Source organism: Platalea leucorodia (assembly GCF_965183815.1).
Source record: "Platalea leucorodia genome assembly, chromosome: 8".
NCBI classification, from domain to species: Eukaryota; Metazoa; Chordata; class Aves; order Pelecaniformes; family Threskiornithidae; genus Platalea; species Platalea leucorodia.
This window is the reverse complement of record NC_138830.1, coordinates 18,181,903-18,209,597: the sequence shown is the minus strand read 5'-3', so window position 1 is coordinate 18,209,597 and position 27,695 is coordinate 18,181,903. Positions and strand designations below refer to the sequence as shown.

The 27,695-nt window shown below is 37.9% G+C and overlaps 1 protein-coding gene across 1 annotated transcript; it reads left to right on the top strand.

Annotated features, from left to right (window-relative positions):
• Positions 1-27,275, top strand: ATP1B3 (ATPase Na+/K+ transporting subunit beta 3). The gene is made up of 7 exons (XM_082320797.1): positions 1-243; positions 9,369-9,497; positions 14,580-14,687; positions 16,269-16,456; positions 16,839-16,889; positions 22,658-22,744; positions 26,142-27,275. The coding sequence occupies exons 1-7, from the start codon at positions 135-137 to the stop codon at positions 26,310-26,312; spliced, it is 843 nt and encodes a 280-aa protein (XP_082176923.1). The 5' UTR covers positions 1-134; the 3' UTR covers positions 26,313-27,275.
• The last annotated feature ends 420 nt before the right edge of the window (positions 27,276-27,695 follow it).

The window sequence follows — 27,695 nt, the reverse complement described above, 5'->3', positions numbered from 1 at the left end:
TCTCGCCCGCTCTCCCGCCGGGCGCCGCGGCGGCAGCAGTTACTTAGCGGTTGGGAGCGGGCGCTCGCTGCGGCTTTCTCTGCCTGGGAGGCTCCGCCGCCGGGGTGCGCGACGCAGCCGCTTCTCGCCTCGCCATGTCCAAGGAAGCGAAGAAGCCCTTCCGCCAGAGCATGGCCGAGTGGCGGCAGTTCGTCTACAACCCCAACAGCGGCGAGTTCCTGGGGCGCACGGCGAAGAGCTGGGGTAAGGGCTGCCGCGGGCTGGCGGGGGGGAGGCGGTGGGCCCCCCCGGGCCCCCGGAGAGGGCGAGGGGCGGCGGGGGACGAGGCCGGGCGCGGGGGGGGGGGGCGGGCGGCGGCAGCGGGAGGGCCCCCGCGGGGATGCGGGGGCGCGGAGCGGGATGCGGCGGCCAGGTGAGGCGGCCCGCGAGGCCGCGGCGCACGCGCCCCGGTAACCGTTACAACCGCCGCCGGTCTAAAAATAGCTCCGGCCGTGACAGCGGGGGCGGGGGGGGGGGGGGGCGGCGGCGCCTCCCGGAGCAGGTGGGGGTCGGGGGAGGAAGAGGAGTTTTTGGGAGCGCGTCCCGAGCTGACTCACCCTCCCGCCTCAGTACGCAAATGCAGCAAATTGGGCCGGCAGGCTCCTCCTCTCCCGGATCCGCGGGGGGGCGGGAGCGGCGGAGCGGGGGGACTCCGGGGGCCGCCGCGGTGCAACTGTGACGGGCTTCCGCCGCGGAGGTGCGGGGCCGGCTCCCGCCCGCGCTTCTCTCTCCCAGTTGACGGCAGCCTGCGTGCGTAACGGCGCAGCCGCTCCGCTCCGTCCGTTCCTTACCGCCCCGCCGCCCCGCTCTCCTGCATCGCAGGAAACCGAGAATGAATGAGCGCCGATCGCCTTTGTACTTCCAGGCGTTAGCGACGGGTCAGAGAGCGAAGAAACACCCCAAAACCCAAAAAGTTTATGAGCCCCGATTCCAGATAGTCCACAAAAGAATGATCATGGTGTGTTACTGCGCGTCACTGTGCTAAATTTGTTCCAACGTAGGGCTTTTGGGCCTTCCATTTTTCTTAAATGAAGCTTTTAAATGAAGATTGTCCAGTAAAGCTTGCGAAGGCAGTGTTTGTTTTCCTACTTTCAGGTAGTCTTCCCATTGCTTTCCTCTGAGCTGGAAAGCATGTTATCATAATCTTGTTGCTTCCAATAAAAATATTTGGATTTTCTGAGTGTGTTTTCTCATATTAAACAGTTGTATAAATGCTTAATATTAGGATGTTTCTTCAGTCCTCGTGGGACATATTTACTGACTTCAGAAAATGCTGCGTCTCCTCCCAAAACTTGGATGTAGTTGGGGTACTTAATAGTTGTGCTTACAAAACCAACAAGAATCTCAGCGTGGTGTAAAGGAACAGGCCAATACATCCTTGGCCTTGACACAATCTCAATGAATACTAATGTTGAAATAGTGAGGAGGAGCCTTAAGCAGACTGTGCACGGGGTGTGCTTTCTTTGCGGTGCCAATGTCTCCTGTCTATCAAGAGAGGGCCTTAGCTCTGACACGAGTTCTCCTCCATTCAGATGGAAATAAGAGCTTGTGAGCTACTCTGCCAGTTGAATAGCAAAGGAGAGGAAATTTCCACTATGCTGCTGTCTAGTGATCTTTCTGTACAGGCAGGTTTCCTGAAGTGCGTGGGCTGGGTGAATGGGTGTATGGATTGCAGAAGTCTGTGTTATGAATCTGATGGGCGCAAATACTGCAGCCACATTAGAAATAGCTTGTAACTTTTTAAAAAAAACTAAGAAGTTGAAATAACCTTCTCTGTTCAAACCTCTCTAGTAGGATAAGTCACTTAAAATGTTTCTAGTCCAAGGCCAATAGATAACACTTGAAATTGATACTACTTAGCTGGTAATTGAGTTTCTATGGCCAGCTCCCTTGATAAAAGATGTTTTTCCATATTGAGACAGTATGTATAGGCTTAGATAGCAGTTTGAATAATTTTACTTCAATAAGAAGTTTTCTTAAGTGGTTTAGGTGATTGGTATGTGGTTAGTGCTATATACCTTTTCCTTAGCCTGGACATTAAAAGGTGACCATTCATCAGCGCTATAAATTGTCAGTGTATTTTTTTTCATCAATATTTACTTGTCCTGGCATTTTGTGATTAACATATTGTGCTTATTTAACTTAATTATATATTTTAAGTAAATTATAGTCTTTGACTGTTTTGGGGGGTGGCGTGTGGCTTTCTGTTTGTTTTTTATTTTTTAATCGCAGAACACCAGTTAGAATCATAGAATCGTTAAGGTTGGAAAAGACCCTTAAGATCATCGAGTCCAACCGTTAACCTATCACTGCCAAGTCCACCACTAAACCATGTCCTCAAGCACCATGTCTACCCATCCTTTAAACACCTCCAGGGATGGGGACTCAACCACTTCCCTGGGCAGCCTGGTCCAATGCCTGACTACCCTTTTGGTGAAGAAGTTTTTCCTAATATCCAACCTAAACTTCCCCTGGCACAGCTTGAGGCCATTTCCTCTCAACCTATCACTTGTTACTAGGGAGAAGAGACCGACCCCCACCTCGCTACAACCTCCTTTCAGGTAGTTGTAGAGAGAGATAAGGTCTCCCCTCAGCCCCCTCTTCTGCAGTCTAAACCACCCCAGCTCCCTCAGCCGCTCCTCCTAAGACTTGTGCTCTAGACCCTTCACCAGCTTCGTTGCCCTTCTTTGGACACGCTCCAGCACCTCGACGTCCTTCTTGTAGTGAGGAGCCCAAAACTGAACGCAGTACTCGAGGTGCGGCCTCACCAGTGCCAACTGAGTGGCTCCGTTGGCACAGAAGAATATGCAGGATTTGGTGTCACTTCTGCCCTTGCTGTACTGATGTGAGCTTAGAGCAGTCTCACTGACTATTGTTCTTTTTCTGTTGCTGGTATCCCCTCTGGAAGGCGGGGAGGTAGGAGAAGAGAGCTCTGGTTGCCAGTCTGCTCGGCTGTGGTGTCTCCAGGGGCAGCATGATAAGAATTCAGTTGGCTCTGATTCTTCCATGCGTATTTCTCTTGTCTCAAGACAGCTTCCTCACAGAAACAAGACAGAAGCAGTAGAGAAACCGTTAAATAATTATTCATAGTATGTGCATGTTTTGCCCTAGTCTGAGGCAGTCCTGGGGGCTTTTGTACATTGTAACTGCAAGGCAGTTGATTCTCTGTGAATCTAGTGCTGTGGCATTGGAGTACTCATCTTTATCTGGCATTTCTACACCAGGATTTGTAAAAAGATCAAACACAGGCAGCTCTTATGCTCATTTGTCATGTAACAGAGGTATGTTGCCTTTTACAGTTTGGTAAAAAACCTGTACTAAGTCTTCTCTTGCTGTAAAAAATGAGAAATTTGTACTTCACTTTTTGCAGACTTGAGGGATAATTCAATTTGAATCCTTCACAAATCGGTATCCAAATCTAACAAAAAACCCCCACCAAAACCCTTTCATTTTTAATTATCTGGCATAATCATTTGTTATATTAAAGAGACAGAAAATACTAGAAAAAACTGTTGATGAGTTGGTGGTGTTCTCAGCAACAAGGCATCAGGGATGCTAATAGTCCTCGCAGAGGTGATGGGAAGGAGAGTCGGTCCTTGGGGTTCCACACAGGGTGTAATCAGGTAGGGCAAAGAAAGGAGAACTTGGAAGACTGCCATGTGGGGCCTTCCTGTAAGTAAAAGGAAGATTACCATCTGGCTCTGCCTGTAATGGCAAGGTGCTGTGCCTGCCTAGAATTATAGCAAGAACAGAGTGAGATGATCATGAAAGTATTGTAATGGGATGCTCACTACACACTCAAATGTGTTTATAATCTTACAGTATAGACAGTAAACTCTTTACACAAGGTTACAGAAAAATAATTTGTGCCAAAAAAAAATTGGCAATATAGAGTATAGCAGTACTTCATTTATGGTCACACTAGACATCACGTCAAACCTATTTAATCCTTTCTCTAAAGCTAGTTGTGTCAAGGTGTTCAGGGTAGAGGTGGCATTGTCTTGAAGTACACAGAAATTCAGACCTACTGAATATTCTTTTGAATGCTTAGCTGTATCCTTCAGTGCACAAATATGTGCTTAAAATTAAAACAAACAAACAAACAAAACCTCCACCAACAAAACCCAACACCTGATTTTTAGAAAAGCTTTCCACCATGTCAATGGATGTAAAGTCTTGTCAGCCATCGTAACAAAAGATCCAGTTTTACTTCTGTGTAGTCTTCACCGAGTTATTGCTGGGACATACAGTGCTGTTCAAAGTTTTAACTGCTTTTCTGACTTGATTCTTCTGGTTTTATTAGTGTTTTGAGCAGGATTTTGTTGTGGTTTAGCTTTCTTCACAGGTAGCATAATATTAAACATTTTGGCACAACTCTCTGCCATTGCAGTAGAAGCACTTGCACATACAAGTTGTGAACTGAAGAGAGACGGTGCTCTTTTTTTGTATTGTGGCAGATGGACAGTTCACATAAAAATTCCTGCACAGCCAGGAATATGACTGCAGTCGAAATCTTACTAAACTTTTCCATGATATCGCCTATCATAAGAAATGAATATTTGAGAAATCAGTAGAATATTTTATTTTCCATGACACAGATTGCTCTGAAAAAAGAAGGCTTGCCTTCTCTTGTTGTAGGTATCAGCAAGCTCTGGTGGTACAGTGAGGGTATTTTTATTTTTTTTAAATGTTGTAAATGCTTAATCATGACATTAAGCACTGGCTTTTGTGATTCTTTGCAAGTGTTGCACTTGACAATTTTTATTGTCTCCTGAAGTGTTTAGCCACGTTACATGTGGAGCCCTGGCTTATTGGCACTGTAACACAGGACCGAGGTTTTATTTCTTCCTGAAGTCTTCCTTACCTCTTTCTTCCTCTCCCTCCCCCTACCATCCCCAAAATTGGGAAAACAGTAATTCTCAAGTGTCTAGGTAATAAAGTTGAAACATGATTAGTGCTTATCTAAGATGTATAGTTATGTTAGTTTAAGGGAAAGAAATCCATCTGCAGGTGGACCAAAAGTCCTTCTTGAAGTTGCTAGCGTTGGTGGTAGTCACTAGTAACATTTCGTAGGTATTTAAATCCCACTAGTTAAAGATACTGAAGAGTGGTCATGCAGGTGATAGGATCAGTGCAGCATGGAATCCAGCAAACCATAAAGACAGCATTTCATTTTCGTTGTTGCAGGTAATGTTGAATAGTTGCTTCCATGTCTTTTGTGAGAGCGTTTATATTGATACCTGTACATATCTACCTATGTATTACATACAGGTAGATCTGCCAATCTGGTTTATGCCAGATTGACATGCTTTTTATCACTTTTCCCATGTAACGTTTGGAAAGCTTGTATTCATCATGGAAATGGTGGCCAGGTATCTGATATCTTGCATTCATCAGAGTCAGAAATTCTAATTTTCATAGTGGAGAAGTGTTTTGATCCTTGCAAATGAACTCCAGCTAATGACGGCACCAACATGTTGGTTCAGAAATAGCAGTTTTCCAGATTTGACTGTTGCTTATCCATGTGATTAGGATATGAAGGGTTTTTGGTACTGTGATGCCCTGCAAAAAGGAAAAAAAAAAAAAAAAAAAAGACCAAACGAAAAAACCAAAAACCCAACTAGGTAAATTTTAATGCAGAATTTTGGTTTTGACAGTTTTCCTTGTGTTATAGTTCGAGTGTGAAAGACTGAGAGAGACTCGAAGGGTTTGGTGTAGCAAAATGTTCTGCAACAATTGAATTGAGTTGCGTGTTAGATGTGGTAGCTTTACTTTCCTTGGAGTAAATGTGGAGGATAGCTTTCCACTGTTACTTGGGTACATCTTGTTTCCTGACAAGAAATCCAGTGTTACATGAAGTTATTTTGGCAGAGCTTCTTGTCAGGTTATGGCTTGTTCACTGTGATTAGCTTAGGATAATTAATACTAATAGTCTCACAAAGAGCAGCTTACTCAGTTTGGGGCCGTTGGAAATTGCAGAGGGTTTTTTTGTTGTTTGTTTTTTTCCTTCTTTTTAATGCGGCAAAGTAGCATAAACGGGGCAGTTTAGTGGTCAGTGTTCTGCAGTGCATTTACAAGCTATGTTAAAATAAAGATTAAAAATAATCTGTGTGTGTGCGCGCACATGCGCGCTTTGCTGGACTGGGGGAGGTTAGTGGAGTTTCAGGGCTGTGAATAGAAACAGCCTTTCTAGCCCTGTTACTGCTGCAGCCCCCGGTGGATATGCTGTTGCTGGGAGGGACGAGGACTCCGTAAGGGACTGTTCATGCTGCAGTCTCCACCATGGAGTCAGTCACTGTGTTTTAGACATTGGGGTCCCTCTCGTTTTCCCCAGTATTGGCGCTCCCTCTGTGGGCATGAGGGCTCCCCAGGGATTGCCTACACATAGCAGTTCTGTCCTGCTGCAGGAGGACCCCAGCAGCCCCCTTCCCCGTGGGAGCAGAGGGGCTGTGTAGGTGGGTAGGCACCATTGCCTCGACAGAGGGAGCAAAGGAAGAGAGCTGCAGCAGGCTTAGATCCGCTCTTCAAGGTGCTTCAAAATGAAGTCTAAGGCCAGTATTGCAGATGTTATGGTAGTATTGGCCCAAAGCAGTGCTATACTTAGGGCTCTGTCTGCTTAGAAGTGCACCACCCTGGTGCTGTTATGCCCATCAGTAATAAACAAGTGGGCAGGGATTTTCTTTAATTTGTTTTTTACCTGATGAAGTTAGGCATCATCTTTTGAAATTAAAATACAGATGTATTCTGAAATAGCTCAATGAAAAAGATTTCCCTGACTTTCTTGCTTTTATGCTAATTGCCACAGAAGGTGCTTGTCTTGTCTTAAATGTCAAACTTTTTTTCTGTTCCATTGGAACTGATTGATGAATGTCTTGGTCACTTGATGGAAAGCGTACTTTTTAGACAACTTGATGAAAGTGTGTTCAATAATTGATTAACTTGTAGGGATCAAAATGAGAGCTGACCAAAGGTTTTGTAAGGGAGTTGGTTTGTTTGTTTGTTTTTGTGATACCCAAAATACATTGGGTATTAATCAGAAGATCATTGTTGTGTTTTGGATCCAGTTAAAGCAATTGTAAGCTTATAGGTAAAGCAAATTGCTGGTGTGCCAAATACAGATGCAACTTCTGTAATGGCATTTGTTGATTAGGATTTCTACTATTTGTTTTTATATGCTCTTTTCAGCTTCTAAATAGCCTTAGAAATAGTTTATAATAGATGTCTGGCTGTCTTGTTCATTATAGAGTAAGCTTGTTCTTGTGTTCACGTACTTGGCTACTTAACTTCTAATCACTGCATTGTATCTTACATCTCAGTGGTTCCTAAAAGTATCTTAAATAGCTGATCACTTTCAGATATTGCAGATTGGTGAGTAACTTGCTCAATATGTGAAACTGAAGACTAAAACCAAACCAAAATCCAGTAACATTGAGCTGGTTGCTGCAGAGAATTTATGTTATGGTACAGGTAATTTGGGAACCGCCTCATTATTTTATGAATTCTTTCAGGAGAAGTAATACAGGTACTTGCATGTTTAGCAGTCATGGATTACTGGGGGCTGTGGTACACTAGAAAATATTGCAGTGTAAAATACAAGCGTAGTTTCTGGGACAGGAGCCAGGGGTTTGGCTTCCTTCTGTCATCTTCCGATGGACAGTACACATCACTGGGGTACAGTCATTTTTGGTTTTGATTTTTCCTTTTCTATGGAAGGGTGAAAAATACTGCACTTGATTCTCTCATATAATCAAGTGTCAGTGGAGAACGTTACATAATAGTTTTTATGTGCTTTTCTTGACCTGAGCTATATCTCTTTGGCTTCCTGATAGCAGCCTTAGACCTAGAATATTTTATAAAAATTGAATTTGCGTCGTCGTTATGTTTTTGAAGTAGAAAGGTTTTGAAGATGGCTCTCTGTGTAAGCATCTGAAATCCTCAATACTTGTATAGCTCTCATTCTTTTTGACAATGTCTGTGCATGTGTCCTTAAGTCTCAAGTGTTCAGTCTTAAAATGCTCTTTTTTTAGGTTAGTATTGTATACTCGATTAATAAAATAATTTCTGTTGAATCTTAAATGTCTTTTAGTAAGTCTTTCATCCGTATAATATGTATGCTTCATCTTTAGTTGGGAACTATCTCCAGGTAAACATAAATTTTAAAAGGTAATCTAATAGTAATCATCAATACATATTCTCAGAACTTCTGAAAACAAAACCAAGGAAATGTAGCAAAAAGTATGCTATTATTTTTTTGCTTTAATGAGATACACTAACACGAGTCCATCAGGGTCAAAAACCAAATAATGCAAGAATACAAAACCTTATTTGAAAACTTAGTTACTAAAATAATTGAGCTGTCCCAAATTTTAAAAGGCTTTTAAATGAGGGTTATGCATCATACCTCTGAGAAAATGGGCAGAAAGTTCTTTGACAATCTCTGCAGCTGATCTGAGTCCCTGTCATCTCTAAAGTAAGATTTCAAATTTGGTCTGTCTGTTGCCTTGTCTTGTCAGTAAACAACTGATCTGTGTATCCAGAGTGTGTGTCTGTGCACCTATAATGAAAAATGGGGGGGGGTGGGATGACAAGGAAAAAAATAAAAACACTTCATCATAGTAAGTTTTCAAGCTGTTTTCCTAAGTAATGTTCTCACTTAGTGACTTGTTGCAGCTAAGTGATGAAGAGGTACAGCGTCGTAATAGGCTGTTTCCTTGAGGCTGTTTCCTCAGGTTTTGAGGAGCTCTTCCTTAAGCAACTGTCAAATCGAAGCTAGTAACATCTGTGTAGCTGGTGAATTCCAGGAATGTTGCCGGGTCCCCGAGGTAGACTGGTAAAGCAGGTGGATGTATGAGGCAAAGACTTTTGATTAGGCTGAATAGAAGGCTTGGTTTGTTTTCAAAAACATGCAGCAGAAAGCATTTTCACCTTGAGAAGTCTCATGTAAGAGGACGTATGCATGAATGAATGCTCTGTGTGGAGTTCTCTCAAGTATCAACTAATGGACTGCTTAGTCATCTTTGCCAGCTTTTCTATGTAGCCCAAAGAGCGTTTTTTAATGCTTCTCTCTTAAAAATAGAGATACCAAAATGTCCTGTAAATTTTAAGAGCCAGAAAGTATGAAGAAAACGTTTTTGCACCCATTATTCTGCACTGTGCAATACATATCTATGCTAGAGGCATATTGATTTATAGCTATAATTAGGAGTGGCAAGAGACGGAGGGCAGGGACCAAAACCAAACATTGTATTGCTTATTTCCCATTTTGATTTTCAAAATAGGTAATGGAATTAGCTGAAACGAAAATAGTAATTTTAGCTTTTTCTTTACAGGTTTGATCTTACTATTCTATCTGGTATTTTATGGCTTCCTAGCAGCGCTCTTCACATTCACAATGTGGGTTATGCTTCAGACACTGAGCAGTGATATACCAAAATATCGTGACCGGATTTCTAGTCCAGGTAACAGTGTATTTATTTTTTCATAAACCTCTGTCTGGTTTAACAGCTAAGTTTCATTTGAAAGTTTGCTTAAGTATTAACTGCCTATGGGAAACTGTGATTATTATTCAGTTACTTACAGGTTTCAAAGGTGAAACTCAGTGTGAAGCAAGTTATATACGTTTGTAGCATAAATTCAGTCAGAACTTTTTGTGTGTATGTGCTAGCTTTTGCTGTTTTTTCTCCAAGTTCTTTTCAGTTGAATTTGAACATACTAATCACAGGGACTTGATACTTTGAGGAAAGTACAGGAAGACTGTACTGTGGGGCTGATCCGCTCGAGAGTGTGTAAGGACTATGATACAAAGGCATTTCCAGAGTTTTCATTATAGTATTAGATAGCTTTCAACCGACATGGAATGTCTGTGGATTCCAGGGGTTGTTGACCTATTATATAGGGATCCACTGAAGAGAGAGGGTCCCGTTTTATGATGAAGCTAAGTCCACATAACATGTAGCTGCCACTAAAAGTGGTGTCTTGCTTCCTGCAACTACTGCTTTCTTTGTGTACATGCCCATCCAGTCCCACTGTTGGCTGGTTCAAAGAGCTATATGTGACAGAAAAAAAATCCTGCACAAAGAAAAATTAATAAGGTGGTTGTCTTTTTTCTTTTTTTTTTTCTTTTTTTTTTCTTCTTTTTTTTACTTTTAATTTTTCTTTTTAAAGATTGGTTTAAATATATCACAAAAATCTGTCATTATAGGCTCTATTTTGGTGTATCTCCATATTGGAAAAAAAATACAGGATTTTTACTCTGAAAGATTTAAAAGATGCTTGTGCATACTTTAACTACACCAAAGAGATTAGTGTTTTCTAGTTACTGTTTCTGGAGAATGTGTAAGTATTTGATTTGTATAGGTAACTTAAATGATTGGACCACCTGAAAATTTTATAAGATATCTCCAATTTTGTAACAACTTGGTTTAGGGACCAAATTTATGTTTAAAACACAACAAAACTAAATGGCTATGCAATATTAATATTTTGGTGGAAGTTAGATGACATTGTTTTTTAAAATACTTTTTCCTTTTTTTTGAACTCCGGCCTCTTAAAATTAACCAGCATCTTGCAGCTGCATCAACCCTTAAGATGAAACAGTAGTTTCTGTGTGAGCAAGTTGCAATTGGGCCAACATGATAAATGTCTCTGGATTCTGAACAGAATTTGTTTTGATATAGTGTTCAGGCCTTCTCTAACAAGTGTCCTCTTCTTATAAGGGATTCTTGAGAATTTGTGCTTTTTTTTCAAGTGAAGAATGGGCTAAATGCTGGAAAGAATAATAATAATAAAAAGACCTGCTTAGTTAAAAAAAAAAAAAGGAAAAAAGGAAAAAAAAAAAAAGAAAGGAAAAAAAAGAAGGTGGCTTAGTTGACCATTTCTCCCCATTTCCTTTGTGGTAGTCAGAATGTTGTAGTGGATGGAGCTGTGGGTAGCTGTGACTTAATACTGGACTTGAGTGGCGTTTTTTCTCTTGTGTCTCTTGCAGTTCAGGGTGTTAATTTTCCTTTGTTTTGAAATAAGTCATAACGGATGGTTGTTTAAAAAGTATGTTTTCAACAATCAGCTATTAATTTAAAAATTCCTATAACATTTCTGAATTAATTTTTTTATAAATAATGTCTTTAATTACTCGTACATAAAAGTTAATAAAATTGCTTATTTCTGTTTTATTGTTGCTCTTTAACTCTGTCATTTTTCACTTGCAGTGAAACATGTCATGTTCCTGGCTGTAAAACTTTAAATTATAAAAAAAATTCTACACACAAAACCTGGATGGCGTAGGTCAAAGGTTTTACTCTTGTGTTAAACATACTTGGAAATCTCACAGTTGATTTATTTTATAATTGATATTTGACTTGCATTGTGCACTGGGATATAGTACCAATCAAATCCAGATGATTTTAAAACCTTTTTTTTTTAAATCCCTCTTGGAATTGTAGGATAATTTAATCTGTTTTACAATCCTAGATGTGATCCTGTATTGAGGCTGCTAATTCTGTTCCTCTACAAGAGCCCAAATCCTGCATCTCTCACAGTCTATGCATCAGTCCTTCAAATAGCTTTTTCTGTAGAACTTACACCATAGTCTCTAGGCAGACTGTGATCCACGGGAATTGGAGCAGTTCCTTCCTCTTAGGATGTTTTTGAAGTTCCCCTGAAGCAATAAATCTCTTCAAATTATTGTTTCATTCATTGATGACTAGCTTAGTTACTGTGTCATACTCACTTTGAAAAACAGCATTTAAGTCCTTCATTTACAGTACAATGCTATAGATAATAACAATCTCTTCTCCCCCCAAACCCCTTAGTGTGTAAAAACCCCTTCAGCAATTTTTCAGCTGTGTTACTAATTAGCTTACATTTTGTTGAATCCCAGTTCAGTGTGGAGGCCAGAAGATGACTGTAATGGTGCAAAGTAATTTGCAGTCAAAAATGGTATTTGTAGTTTTATGTGGCCTGTCAGTCATTAAGGCATTTAGTTGTGGCTTGCCTAGAAATAATTTAACTGCTGCTAAGGCAGAAGGGAGAATTTATGATTTATTGGAAATCCTACAAAAAAGGTAGAGTAAAACAGCATTGAATTATATCTGGGTTTTTTTATAATCTAAAAGATGTTTGTCTATGATAAATTTCTAGTATATACCTTTATTATTTACCAATTTAACATATTTGTAATAATTTCTGCCTTCGGATGAGAAGGTTGGTCATTTCTATAGGTGAATTCTTACTAGACCTGGGCTGCTTAATTGCACTTTCTATATGCTTTCCAAAAGCTCACCCTGATTGATGGGCTACAGTAAAGTATTAACAATCCAACATTAAGACAACTTACCCAACTTTATCTTCCCACTGTAGTCTTATCTTCTGTTGTGGTTTAGCCCCAGTTGGCAACCAAGCACCACACAGCCACTCTCTCACACACCACCCCCCTGCCCCCGTGGCATGGGGGAGAGAATCTGAAGAGCAAAAGTAAGAAAACTCGTGGGTTGAGATGAGAACAATTTAATAATTGAGATAAAATTAAAAAAAAAAATAGTAATGAAAAGGAAAAAAGCAAGAGAGAGAGAGAGAGAAGCAAAACCCAGGAAAAACAAGTGATGCAACCGCTCACCACCCATTGACCAACGCCCAGACTTCTTCCCGGCCAACTCCCCCCAGTTTATATGCTGAGCATGATGCCATATGGTACAGCATAGCCCTGTGGCCAGCCTGGGTCAGCTGTCCTGGCCGTGCCCCCTCCCAGCTTCTTGTGCACCGGGCAGAGCATGGGCAGCTGAAAAGTCCTCGACTAATATAAACACCACTCAGCAACAACTAGAACATCAGGGTGTTATCAACATTATTCTCATCCTAAATCCAAAACACAGCACTATACCAGCTACTAGGAAGAAAATTAACTCTATCCCAGCTGAAATCAGGACACTTCTTAAATGTTTGTTTTGCATATTTTTATTTTATTTTTTAATTTTGGGAGATGATTTTGTTTTCTGCCTTAAATTTTATTCATTTGGGAATCCAGTTTTAATTGATTTTGCCAGAGGATAGGAAACTACATGGCATCCCAAGCTGATCCAATTACAGCAGCAACTAATTGTAACTTCTTCCCTTATGCCAAATTTGACGTTGATCAAACCATTCTAAAATTCTAACTTAGAAGAAAACTAACCTGATAAAAAAATAGGTTGGGGTTTTGTTCTTTTTTTTTTTCTTTTGTGGAACTGCAATGTCAGTTCTCAGCTGTACTTGAAGAGACAGATGCATGGACACTCATCTGTTAATCACAACCACAGCGTTTTTATGTGTTCTAATTATTTATATTAAATAAGAGTTACCTTAAGGTAGTGTGAATAAAGCAATCAATCATACACCCTTTTTTAACAGATTTAATCTCTTCTGCAATATCTGGTGGTGCAGTGCTATTTCATCTGCTACTGAAGCTGTGATGAATGATAGTGGCATTGGGTATCCATGTTAGTGACAAGTCCTGATGGTACAGGGCTGTATGTATTAGCAGAGACTGTGCCTTTTGCTTTCACCTGCTATGAAAAAATCCTTAAGATTTAACTCTGTACCTTTCTTTACCCATATCCTGGGAAGAAGGACAGTTCAGCTCTATCAAGGGCCCAAACTCCATGTCAGTGTCTGCCTTTTTCATCCTTCAACACAAAGCTGGACTTCAGCATTCGGTACTCTGTGTTCTTGCTGCTGCTGGTCCTGGCTCCCTGGCAGTAGGTCACTCCTGCTCCAGCACCCTCAGCCAGCAGCTGAATGAAGGCAGCCGTGGGCCCCCGCTGCAGCAGTCAGGGTTCCCGCCTGCTGCAGCGTCCGGTGCTGGCAGCCTGGGAGGCAGCTCAAGAGCGTTCGTAGTTACTGCAGCCTGACTAAAGTGTACCCCTTCAAGTGACACGTGTACAGTGGTTTGATAAAGTTTCTTGTATTCTCCATGAAACAGATGACATCTAAACTTTCTGTTTGAGGAGAAGAAAAGGACTAACAACTTACTTGGCTTGTCTGTTTTGATTGGGAAATCTTTCAAGCCATCTTCTTGCATTACAAAGTTTTTAAAAATACTTTGTTCCCTGTGGGTTTCTATGAGATTAATACAATCATAGCTTCAGTCTACATTGCCTAAAGCTTTGAAACATAGCTTTAACTGGAGGCTTTCTGGTTTTGTTTTTGGGTATGTTTTCAATTATTTTTTAAGTTTAATTTGCTGAATATGGAAAGTGGGAAGTGAATCAGTAAAATTATTTGATTAAAAGTGATTAAGTTGCTGATTTTGCTATTCCTAATCACTTGGGTATGGTTTGTGAATTGCAGTTATACATTGGATTGAATTTAAGTATTGATTCATGTAATGTTGATTTTGATAACTGACTTCAAACACAAACTACTTTCCAGTACTGTGGAATATAGGGGTAACATTGATGTTTCTTTACCGATAGGTATTTTCCAATTTATGGATATGATTTTTGAGTAGGTTAGAGTGGTATAGGGCAGATAAGTTGTTTAGTTCTTTACTTCCATTTTTTCTTTTTAAGGACTTATGATTTCACCAAAGCCAGACAATGCATTGGAATTTTACTTTAACAAGAGTGATGCCCAGTCATACGCAGAATACGTTTCTACGCTTAGAAAATTTCTTGAATGTAAGTTACTTAAAACTGTCCAGGTAATTCAGGAGTCTTAATGTTGAGCACATTAGTTTTGCTTTTTGCTTGTAGTTACCAATTGCTAATGAAAACTGATGCAAGTTCAGGCTTACTCTAGACATGCATGTTATTAAAGTATATACTTTACAGAGAAAGGTTAAGTATCAATAGCTATATTGGACAGGGAGTCTGACCGTGAGGAATAGTGGAGTACATAATAGAGGGTTTTGGGTCCTAGCCCAGTGTTTTGGTGACATGGTTGTTTAAATACTACAAGATGTAGAAATTGCATATGCCAGAAGAATTCAATGTAAACTTACATAGGTCGTGTATTTGGAGGCAAAATTTATCAAGACTTAACTGATCAGTCTTCATCTAAATGGCTTGGTAACTGAGTGAGAATCCTTTAGTCTTAAGAACTTGAGTGTTTGCCTGTTTAAAAAATGAGGCACACAAAGATTAAATTGATTGCAATTCATTCATTTTTACCCTGATACACGTATTTACAGGCAGAAATATTAAAACATTGAATTTAGAACATGGAGAAAAAGGTAACACAGGACAAGACTGAAGGATGGCAAAATCACTAGTTTAAGTCATACATTATTTTATATATGTGCCTGTATGTAAGCTTAATCTAGAAATACAGAAATCAATTTAAAATATCAGTAAGTTTAACCCCTCAAAAGTTGTAAGTCAGAATTGAGGAGGTGCTGTAAAACCTCACCTGTGTGCATGAGTCGCTTTGTTAGCTACACAAGCTATACCTGAATCTGTCTGGATTCATAGTTTTGGTGCCTACTAACAGCTTCTATGAGTAGGCTTTTCTTTTAGACCTCTGCCAGGGGTTCCTGGGAGGAACGCTACATTTCATGATTACCTGCCTCTCCTGCAGTTCAGTGGATTTTGGACTCTTGCATTGAGGATGAACTTACCCTTTTTCCATTTTACTTTGTTTATGCTTAGCTGGGGGTGGGGTGTAAGGGAGGGCAACAAAATGTGAATAGGCAAGTGTTAGTGACAATGTGATCTGTGTACTTGTGAAACACAAGAAAGTGAGAAACAACTTGAGATATTAGCATAACATCGGTTATACTGCCTGATATAAATGTAGAGGCAATTTAATATTAGTCATTGAAATACTTTAAGTTTTCCTGTGTGTTTATAAAAGAAACATGTGCAAAGGGAAAACTGGTTTAGTTTCCAGGTAAAAACTTAATGTTTATATTATAATACATTATTAGCTTAGAATACATAATTAGCTAAGGATTCATTTATGTACAGAAATTAATGAAGTTGTGATTATTGATACGATTCGAAAAACAGGACAGCATTATTTCTTTTGTAATACTCTTTTTGTTCTTTCATTCAAGTACAGTGACACTTCTTGATAGGCTTTGAAAAAGTGAGTTTCTGTTAAGATGGTTATAAGAGACAGACACAGTGCTCTGAAAATAGTCCTTTGAGAAAACTCCTAGACAAGTTACAACTATAAATTAGATGTTATATAGGCTTCTGCAGTTTTTGGCTACTTGTATGCTTTATACCATTGATTTACAAGCTATTTCTGTTTCATAGCTTATGATGATTCAAAGCAATCCCAAAACATAAACTGTACACCAGGAAGGATTTTTGACCAGAATGATGTTGCTGTTAAAAAGGCATGTCGATTTAACCTCTCTGATCTTGGACAATGCTCTGGAAAGGAAGATAAGACCTTTGGCTATTCTAAAGGAACTCCCTGCGTGCTTGTGAAAGTAAACAGAGTAAGTGCCTACTTATTTTTTAATTCTTAGTGTAAGTGCTGCTAACTACCACTGTATGAAAAATGACTGTAGAAAAGGACTGAAATACGTGTTCAGTTTGCCTTTCAAGATATTTGCATTTCTGGAACAATGTAATTTACTGAAATGTCTAGCAATTCATGTGTTTCAGAGAGTAAAATGAAGTGAGCATTTTGAGCTTTAACTTAACAATGCTTTAAATCTTAGTCCTAGTCTAAAATTGTGCTTCATATAAAAATGACACTATATAGATTTGCTCCCTGTACAAACTCTGTCATATTAAGTGGGGGAAAAGTTCGAATTCAGTCTGTAAAACTGGAAAGGGGAAGAAAGTCTATAAATATTTTAACTTTCTCTCCTTTAGATAATTGGATTAAAGCCTGAAGGAGAGCCACGTATACACTGTATGTCTAAGGTCAGTTCTGAATGTAAGAAATATGTGTGTAGTTAATTTTCCTTGTGATTAGGATGAAAAGTGAAGTAATATACTGTGTCAGAACATTTATTTCATTCTCTTCCTTTTCTGTTAGACTTTGTACTTTTTTTTTCTTATTGTCATCTTACTTCATGTCTAATTTAGTTTTAGTGTCTTTAATTTCTTCAGTGTACTTATAAAAATACTTTGTTTTTGTTGTTGTTATTTCATCGTTAGATGTATTTGAGCTACCTGACTTGCTTTAGAGTCGAGGAAAATGCATACATGTTATTTGTGGTCTTATTTATTTATTAATTTATTTATTGTGAGTTGTGTTTTGTTTTCCCATTTCATAACCTATATTTTTTTTTTTTTCTCCATGCTGCAAGTGCACCTTACACAATTTTATAAATGATGGGTAAGACACTGTGTGGAAACTAATGTTACTGTTCAAGTAAAAGTTGCCTTCAAATCAAGTATAAACTACTTACAATAACATCTAATCTATGCATATTTGTTGTGTACCAATGGATTTACACAGAATTTTTTATGGCAACTATAATAATTACTTTGACTTCCGCATATTTTTCCTGGACTGCTTTGGGAGCAGTGAAAGCCTTGGTAAGTTAGTAGCTTGAGCAAGGGATGGAGTCATGGCTTTTAGCTTGAGGTGACTGATAAAAATGTAGGCTGGGAAATTTCAGCAATTAATGAGACAAATACTGTAAGTGTTCCTGCCTTCATCCTAGGCACCTGTGATAGGCATAAATTTTAACACTTGTTTTTTGTGGAGTCTTTGAAAGTTTTGATCTCCCCATGACAGTGTTGTGGATAAAGGTGATTCCTTCTCTTATTTGAGACTGATTCCTTTGTGTCCATTCTTAAAAAATGTTCTGTTGGAGGAATTATTTGTTTCTTTAGAAAAAGAAATTAAGTTCCTTCTACTTTTACTAGTACTCTTTTCTTCTTTGACTTCTCTAGTTTATCATTTTTCATAATGTGGTATCCCAAACTAGACAGAAGTTTGCCTCTAGCTGAGGTATTGTTAATGACAGAATTTTTCCCTCTGTCATCACATTGGAAGTAATAATGTCTCTTGAGGTGAATTTGCCATTTGTAATACATTGAGTCTTTATTTTAATCATTTTACTACTTAGATCTTTGTTTTGGTTATTTCCCAGTCTGTATTTGTATATGTGATTTCTTGAGGTTCAGAGCTTTGAATTTCATGTTGCTATTTTTGGCCCCACCTCTGTAATATTTCATGATCGTTTTAACGGGATTGAGTTCTCTGAAGTGAACTACTTGCGGCTTGGTGCCATCGATGAATGAATTTTCTTTTACATGTCGCAAGTCTTTATTGAAAACACCATTAGGGTCCAGGACAGTCATCTTCCTTTCCACCTGAAATGCCTTGTGATGTGTTGAGAACTAATATTCAAGTGATTTATAAAATATTGATGGTAATCCTATTTTACGACGATTGTATTTCTTCAGCTTTCTTATATGGATGCTCTATGAGACAGTGGTAAAAGCTACACTAAGCAAATCACAGACGATGCTTTTTCTTAACCTCTTAGCTGATTTCACTAGCAAAAGAATAAGTTTGATAACAACTTGGTTGATCATGGTGTTTTTTTTTCTCTATTTTTTTACCCTTTGAGATACTTAAAAATAAATTGTATGTTATGGTATGTATTTTCTTGCATCCTCTAAGTACAAAGTACTGCTTTTTACCATATCCAGTTAGAATTTCTCTGATCTACACAAGTGTGGTGTTTTTAAATTTTAAGATTATTAATCTTATTAGTTCTTTAGCGACTTCCAGGGAAAATATTTGTCAGGCTTTGCCACTTTGAATGCATCTATTTTATCTTTAATTAGCATATTCTTGCCCTAGGTCATCATGATTTACCTGCTTAGCAAAGTTTAAGTAATGGTTACAATTCATCCTTCTCTGTCATCAACAAAGAAGCAGCATCAACACCTTTCATTTTCTCCTTTTGTCTATGCTTCATTTTTACAGAACAACTTCTTTCTGTTATGCCCCTTGTGTATTGAAACTCTTACTTTAAACTTAAATGATTACACTGTCCTTTACATGAGCTTATGAGGCCTTGTTTCCAATTCCATTTTTATTTCTTTGACTCTTTAGGATATGAGTGCCATGTAATGGTCTCTTCCTCTTCTGTAGTGGATAAGGTGAATGCTTACCTAGAAATAATATCTTGTGGCTCTTCTGGATCTTGTTGATGCAAGGATGTGAATTGTGACCCTCTTGTGTGCACACTAGAAGGGTGGAGAAGGATAGCCAATAGGCTTTTGTGCATTTTGCAGAGGAATTTATAATTGCATTGCCTCTGCCACTGTATTTTAATGTTCTCTAAATACTGGCTCATAACAGAAGTTGAAGTGTAGTGGTCATTTGTACTTCTCTATTGCTTCTCTTATTCACCTAGTCTTTAAGTAACTGGTTTGTTCTGTTGCGGTGGTTTGGTTTTTAATTTTCCTTCTGTGTTGCTGTCAGTAAATGTGGATTAAAAGAATTTAGGGTGTACTGCAAAGTTTAATTCAGGTGACACGCATTTCTGAAAATAAACCCCGCACTGGATATTAGCTTCGTAGAATATATGAGCGTATTTGTGCAGTTCATAGCACAAATGCAACTTACTAGCAATTTTAAATTTTACATCAGAAATCTTTGATATCTGAGTGATGAAGGTGGATTTTGCTTAAAAGGTGATTTAATTGAGCAGAGCACAAATCCTACTATCATGTTCTCTTCATTATAGAGAAGACTTTTTTTTTAACCTGTAGATTTGCTGTTTACCAATTTTTCTTTCCCCTTCATCTGTGTTTTTAAATATTTCTTGTTCTTCATAGTTAGAGTTTTACATATATTGAGAGCAATTTGGAGAAGTGTCTGCCTGGATTTAACACAATCTGACTTTTTAATGGCATTTTTTTATTTTTTTTTTTTTAATTAAGAGGATGAGTCTCTGAAATTCAAAATAAAGTTAATAGCTTCTGTCTGCACGTCCTGCCAGTCTTTGCCACCTGAAACATCATTTAAGTTTTTCCCTTTGAAATGTATGTTCTTCAAGCATTCTATTGTGGGGTGATTCTTTTTTCTTCTCCCTGCACTTTTCCTACGGGATTTTTTTAAAATAGAAAAATTTTAGATAGATCTGTGATTTCAAATTCAGCACACTTGATGGTTGGGGATGCTTCCCCCTCTGCCCCCACATAGTGGTAGCTGTCATCACTGTAATTTCTATGGATTAGGGAAGTGAGTGTTTGCAGTGTCAGACACTAATTACAGCTGGTTCTTCCTTCTGCACCCTGGAGGAACTGAGCTGCTTCAGTCTTGAGGATCTTCACAAAGAGAAACAAGCCAAAAAAGGATTATATTTCCAAGAAGTTTGAAGATCAGCATTTTAGGTCTTTAGTTTGGGGCTGGAGGTGTGCAATTTCATGTGCGCTAGAAAAATCTTGCAGCAGTATCCTTTCAAGTTAAAACTACCTTTACTGAAAACTGGTAGATTGATGCATGATGTTTTTTTCAACTACAGAAAAGAAAAATAGCCTTAATTCCAAAATCTATATATTTCCGCTGTTCAGTGATCATCTTAACTTTGTATTAGCTATCGTTTTCTAGTTTACGAGAATGAAGAATGGCTGTATGAATGACACTACATGCCTTGCTATTGTCAGCATACTCAGCATCTGAGTTACCTTGCTTTTTGTGACAGAAATCTTAGACGTTTTACAGTTTTTACTAATGGATACTGCTCTTTATCTTGTGCAATGATAACCGTTTCTTCTTCTCAAATGATTGCAGACCAGTCCTTGGGTCTTTGTACATTATTTAAACATCTGCAAAATTATTCTTTCTAAGACACAGTCTTAATAAAGACCCAGTAAGTGAGGTGGAAGTCTGTCTGTCCAGCTAAGTGGCCTGATTTTTAGATTTGCTGACTGTCTGCAAGGCTTTGTGGAAATTGCAAATGGTAAGCAGAAAAAGTGACACTCACTAATGGACAGATTCTTGAATCCCTTCAGCAAATGCAGCTTATTTAGGTGTTGTTTTCTTTATAATTGTGTAGGGATATTAATTAGGATTAATTAATTATTAAAGAAAACCCCAAACCCAACAGTAGTTGCATGAGACAGGCAGTTGCATGTCCCAGAACCTCTCTGCTATTGCATTGGTAGCCTAATGTGTATATATTTATGACTGCATGCATGCCTTGTGTTTAGCTGCTCCAGAAAGCTCTAATCCTATTTATCTTTCTTATGCTATTCTGTATCCTGTTTTTTTTTAACCAGCATTTTGGAAATATATTTGAAAAAAATGAGTATTTTCAGCTGCATGACCTTTAAATAAAATAAAGAATAATGGTGAAAAGCAGCACATTTCTACTTAGTAATTAAATTTGCTAGCTTAATTAAATACTTAATAAACATATCTTGAAGAATTGCAATAATTTAGACTGCAAAGGAACAAGAATGTGGCCATATCCTAAACAACATATTGTGTGTTCTTTTGAGGAGGCGAGGGGAAGGTATTCTTGAGCTGTGGTTTATTCTTTGCTATTTTTTGATCTTTGTGTTCCTCTTTTGCTTCGTTCTATTAACTGCAGTTGTCTTCTGAACTTTGTAGTGTATCTTTTTAAAATTGCAGCCGTTGTGTATGGTAGTATAGAAAAAACAATGCAAGTTACTAATGCACTTTGAACTCGTGAATTACACTGAACAAGCAGTGATGTTTTGAAGATACATTTAGCATTTTGGGGGGCTTGTCTTAGTGGCATTTCCCTTTATCATGGTAATATGTCTACCTTATTATACAAAGTCACATTGGATATGGGCATTTCCTAGTGGTTTGAACTTGCGGTAGTTTGACATCCTGCCAGGATACACAATCCTGAGGAATATTGTATACGGGGAAACATGTCTGTGTATCACTGTACTGGTAGCCTGTGTCTGGGACAGCTCAATCATATATACATATTTTGTACATCTTACAGAGTGGGTGACTCCTTAGTCAGAAATTAGGTAGCAACTTTGTAGGTAGCTGCTTCTTATTACAAGATTTGGGATTATAGGGGAAAGTCGAGCAATAAGGCATGCATATTGTTCTTCTAAGGCGGTGATGATACACACAGAAACTCTAGTAATATCACCATTTTAAACTTGGGTTTCCTTTTAGGTAGCCTGTATTCCCAGGCTAGCTGAACAAACATTAGGAATAGTACACCATTGCAGGGAGGGGGCTATAGTTCTTTGTGAAGGGTTGTATTGTTCCAAATTTGAGAGGCTTAAAAACGTGTCTTTAAACAGAAATTCATCTTTAACTTTTAATGTAAATATGGATGTGCTCTTGCTTCACCAAAATACAGGCTTGATTGGGATTTTAGCTTATGTGTGGGGTTTTTTTGGTGGTTGTTACATTATTCATTGCAATGGATATCCTCTTCCCTTCTCCTCTTTTCTTTGACTCATAAGGAAGACATGAAGGCAAGCTGTCTTGACTTGATTACTAATTTAAATACTACTGTTAATAATCCTTACTGTAGCAGATGTGTGCAGCATGTAACTGTTTGCCAAAAATAAATCTATTTTGGAAGTTATTCTAAGAGTTTGTAGCTCAGTTGCCTTCTTTTTAGGGATCTTGCACTTTATCATTGGGTTATAACTCTAATTTTGTATTCATTTTTATGCAAGCAGATGTTAACTTTTAATTTCGTTACTATCTCCAATCACAGGAGGAAGGCACGGTTGAGATAAATTATTTTCCTCCTGAAGGCTTCATTGACTTAATGTACTTTCCATACTATGGGAAAAGCTTGCATGTAAGTATGCCTTAATGATGGTCTTAATTTTTAAATGTTTTGTTTCTGTTTACAGTTACAATTGCTAATATCAGATTGATTCTGAAGTTTGAACTTTGTAATGAGGTATTCATAAGGAATATACATACGCAGAAATTTCACAGTGCTTGATGAGATTAGAGATATGCTTTAGCAGACATAAGGAAATAAACCAGGCATTGTCCTAATGAAGAAGCGGCTGTATACCAGCAGTATTAAGGGCATCTGCTGCTTTTTGGTCACTGATATCTTTTGGAATCTTTTTGAATGCAGGGAAAGGCAGGAAAAGTAAACTGGTTCTTCGGATTACAGTACAGTTTCTAATAATCTTGGGGTTTATGTATAGAATATTAAGTTTATAATTCATTATGATATTGTTGATTGTATTTCTTTGTGGTGCTGTGGTCATGTTTTCTATTTGCTCTGTTTTATGAAGAAGCACTTCAAGGTAGCAGATTTTTGTTTTTTTTTAATTATTATTATTTTATTTTTTAAAACTTTTTAAAATTTTCATATCTTTGTTTTTCTTTGCTTGTTCCATCTATCCTCTTACTCTGACATAAATTTTATTTATCTAATTGAAGAACACGTATGTTTTAAAAAACCCTAAACCTCACTACTTTATGGACACAGAACATGTAGAGTTAAAACTCCCAATTTCTTTTCAAACTTGAATTTAGTTATTTTTTTCTTTTCTTGCATCAACTTGTGATAACTACATACAGAAAATCCATACCTTCTATCAAATATAAAATTATATTGCCTTTTATTGACCAAGTTAGTCTAATAAACATCTTCACTGTTCACCACTGAAGATAAAAGTACTTTTTAAACATAAATCTATTAGATCTATAGTGGTTGTTTGTAATTTCCCCAAAGTGATTTTTGTACTGAATTATTCCTTTATCAGTTATTTTTTCAGTGTACTCTATACTTACTTGCAGCAGTTCACATAACCTTTTTTTATCCTCACATGGCTTTTACTAATGAGGAAGGAGTTTGTTTTTCTTCAACATTTGCTTTCATGTTACTTATGGGTAGTTCTGTGTTTTCCATTTTGTTGCCAGACTTTTTGAATTGGTAAAGCATCCGTTTTCTTAAACATACAAGATTAGAGAAAGACTGTCAACCTGTGCTTCCAACAGGCAGTCAGTATGTACTCTATCCCTTTCTTGGAATGAAACAATAGGGAAAGAGAGTACTGCTTCCCTAAGAAACGCAAAATACAGCATCAGTAGACCTTGAGATCACAGGAGGTAGTACCAAAGGCGGGATGAAGAACTTCCCTAACAAAATTCCTGTCTCGCTGCTAACGTAATGGAAAAGGAAAGATTATGAAAGGAGAGTAATGAAGTCAAGCAAAAGTCAATGTTATTCCTTGCTTGACTTAGGTGATTAAGAAAAAGCTTTACTTTTACTTTTAATTTTTTTTTTTCGTTTAATGTCCTTTAATGTTCACTTCGTCATGTGGGATAGGGGCTATGGTGTGAGGGATTCTTGCTTATGTGAGGCTCAATTCTCGTAACATTAGTATATTGTGAAAAAGAAGAGGCAGTAAGAAGAGTTGTGAGAGGTTGAGGTGTTTCACTAGGTCTCAAGGGACTGGATTGATTTCTTGGCTATATAACAGAATTTTTATATTATATCAGTGTGGAATTGTTGAATTACTTTATTCTGTAAAGAGGAGGATTCAACTAATCTTGCTGCTCTTGTGCTAAGGCAGGAGCCATAAAAGTACTAATATCTACAGTTTTGTGGTCCAGAATGGTTATTTGCCTCTTGCTGCTCAGCACAATGAGCCCAACTCCCTAACCTTAGAGAATGTTATCTTTTTCAGATGATCTGTAGTGCTTAAGGAGGATGCTGATTCTCTTCCCTCCTCCCCCCAAATTTTATGTTGAGTAAAAGTTCATTCTGGTATCATCTGTCTTCAAAACATCGTAGAAATTTGTGTACCTATTTGAAAAATTTTGGTGATGAGAAGACTTCTCTGAGGAAATAAAGGAATTTTATTTCTGATTTTTAGAAAACCCAGTTAGTACCTCAAGTGTGGTATTACCCTTGCAACAGGAGAATTTTGAGGGTGCCTTGCCTAGCTGCATGTCCCCCTCTCAGTTTGAAGTTTATAGCAGCACAGGAACATTTCTCATCTAGTAAAATCACTATCCAAGGAAAGCAGTTATTTCAATCTATTTCAATTAAAGATTTTTAGCACATCAGGTTCCATGCAATCATTCTTTGTAAATGAGACTTTGAGTATTCTGTAGTGCTTTCTTTGGTAGAGAAGTAGAGAAGATAGCCTAAAAATAACAGAAGTGTATTAAGAAGTCCCTTAAGTTAATGAGGAAATTAAAAAATCTAACACAAAATTTTGTTCAATTAAAATTTAAGGCTTATACTTGTATAATACTGTAGTGTCATATTTAGTCCACTGGCTTATATGAATTTTTACCAAGAAAATAAATAATTTTGCTTAATCAGCAGTATTGACCTAAAAATATAAATAAATTATGGAAATACTTTATGAATATTGGATGAAATGCTGCTTTAACAGTGTATAATAAGCAAGCTCTTATTTAATTCATAGGCACTTTACAAGAGAATTCAAGTTGTCCTAACTGAATTGGACTTGAGAAATAACAGTGGGTTGACAAAAAAAACGCCACCTAATTCTGCATTCATTCTTAAATTTTAGTTTTTATTATAGAGAATGGAGTCAAGAATTGTAATTGTCCACCAAATATGATTGACCCAGGATACTGTCAGAATGTTCAAGGAAAGGTTTCTGTGTAAAGCTATCAAACAGATAACACATTTTAAAATGGATTGTTGCTGAACAAGTAAATGGGATAGGGTGGAAGGGAAGCTAGTTTACTAGTATTTGTTGAATCATACTTTTGGCAAAAAACACTCAGAACCATGCTAGAAAAGTCATGTTCTTTAGCAGATGTAAAAAAAACACCACAAAAAAAAAAAAAAAAAAACAAAAAACCCACAAAAAACCAACAAACAAAAACAAAAAAACCAAAACAAACAAAAGAGACAATGGAATGGATAGGAAGGAACACTATCATTTCAGAGGCTGTTTCAAGTAGAAGTTTCTAGAAAAATTGGACCCAATATAATAGAAAGCAGTAAAGTCATATGCCTCTTGAAGATACTGCCTGTGACAAATTATGTTGAATGTATTAGTTAAGAAACAGTATGAAGAATGTATACCTGACTTGGAAAAAAAAAGTTTTACCTGAGTCAGACTGGGCTTTGAAAAGTTGGGTTCTTAATTAGCTTTTTTCTTAACTGTTCTGATGGATTAAATGTTAATTTAAATGCTAACTTACTTCGGTATCTCAAATATTTTCCCCATCTTTCTGTTTACTAGGCTCACTATTTACAGCCTCTAGTGGCTGTTCAACTAGCAATTAACTCCAACAGTACCAAAGAAGAAATAGCAATTGAGTGTAAGATCCTGGGCTCACCTAATTTAAAAAATGAAGATGACCGTGACAAGTTTCTGGGACGAATTGCCTTCAAAGTTCAGATGACTGAATAGCAGGAGTAAAAAATTCTCCACAAAGTAAACATTGTGTTGTCTGTTTTGTATCAGCTGGACATGCCATTCTAGGATTTGAGACCACCTTGGAGAATGTTAGGGTGGTTTATGGCGTTCAGGGTAGCATAATAATATGCTTCCAAATCGTATGTTTAAAATCCCTCAAAATAAATGCCTATCCTGCTTCTGCCTGCCCCATTGGAACAGTGTACAGACTATAGTTATGTCATAGGGACCTGTAAATAGCTGTTTTCAAACACATAATAATGGTGACCTTTGTCCTGTTCTAAAATGTGGTTTTATCCTCCAAGTGAGTGTCTCAAGCTTAATGTGCTGTGCTATGTAAATATTGTATTGATTTAACACTGGTTTAACTGTCATATCTCAATGCTGACACAGTTATAGGGATAAATAATAAATGGTACCTGATTGACATAGTGATTTTTTTGTAAGAGTAAACACCTCCAATGTAAATTGTGTGTATGGGAGTGGGTGGGTGGATGGATGGCTGCGTGGAGATGCCTTAAATTGTAGACTGGGTGGCGTGGGAGAATTGAAATGGATTTCAAGAGTTGGTATGGATTTCTGAAAGTAAGTGCTCAACTAGTACTTTGTTGTGCTTGTCACTGTGCAAGTATCGTGTACATGTAATACTTGGTATAGAGTTTGGTATTCTAGCTGAGGAATTGAATCTTTCTTCGTGTTGTTAATTGCTTGTGATATGTGGAGCACAAATCTATACAATATTTTAAAACTTTTTAGTTCAGAAATATCAATATACAACAATTTAAATTGTTTAGGGTCCTGGTAACAGTTGTACAATAGAGCTGCTTGAAAGAAATGGCCTCACTATTGTGGGAATAGGCTTTCATTTTCCAATTAAAAATTTTCCTGAAGAACCTCTGTTTAAAAAAAAAAAAGAAAAAAGGATTGTCTTGATTAAACATTCCTGTTTAATTTCTATGCCCTGTTTCGTTGCATCATTTTAACATGCTTCACGTCTTCGTCTGCTCTTTCATCTTGGATTTTCTGTGTATTTACTCATCATCCATTTAGAAAATTGGAGTCATCAACTACTTTATAGAAATATCCTATTGACTTGGAGTGGGTTACTTGCAGTTTAACTTAAATGTTTTCATTAAGCCAGTTGCTAAAATGACTACAAATAGACTGGTTTATTTGTGACTGCTCCTCACATTAAACCGAGCTGACCCATTATATTGGGTTATAACTTCTGCGGTTGTGCCGACATGGGATTCATATTACTCTTCCCCTGGGTTTTTGTTTGTTTCAGTCTTGGTGTTTTTGAGCACATGGTCCACATTCTGATGTCTTCTCAATATTAAAGACCACAGCAAATCAGCATTTGTGTAAATACCTGTA

Bases quoted from the DNA above. Each gene is read 5' to 3' on its own strand.
- ATP1B3 (XM_082320797.1), top strand. From the start codon at position 135: ATGTCCAAGGAAGCGAAGAAGCCCTTCCGCCAGAGCATGGCCGAGTGG. The intron at 244-9,368 runs GTAAGGGCTGCC...TTTTCTTTACAG, and splicing joins GCGCACGGCGAAGAGCTGGG to GTTTGATCTTACTATTCTAT. The intron at 16,457-16,838 runs GTAAGTGCCTAC...TCTCTCCTTTAG, and splicing joins TGCTTGTGAAAGTAAACAGA to ATAATTGGATTAAAGCCTGA.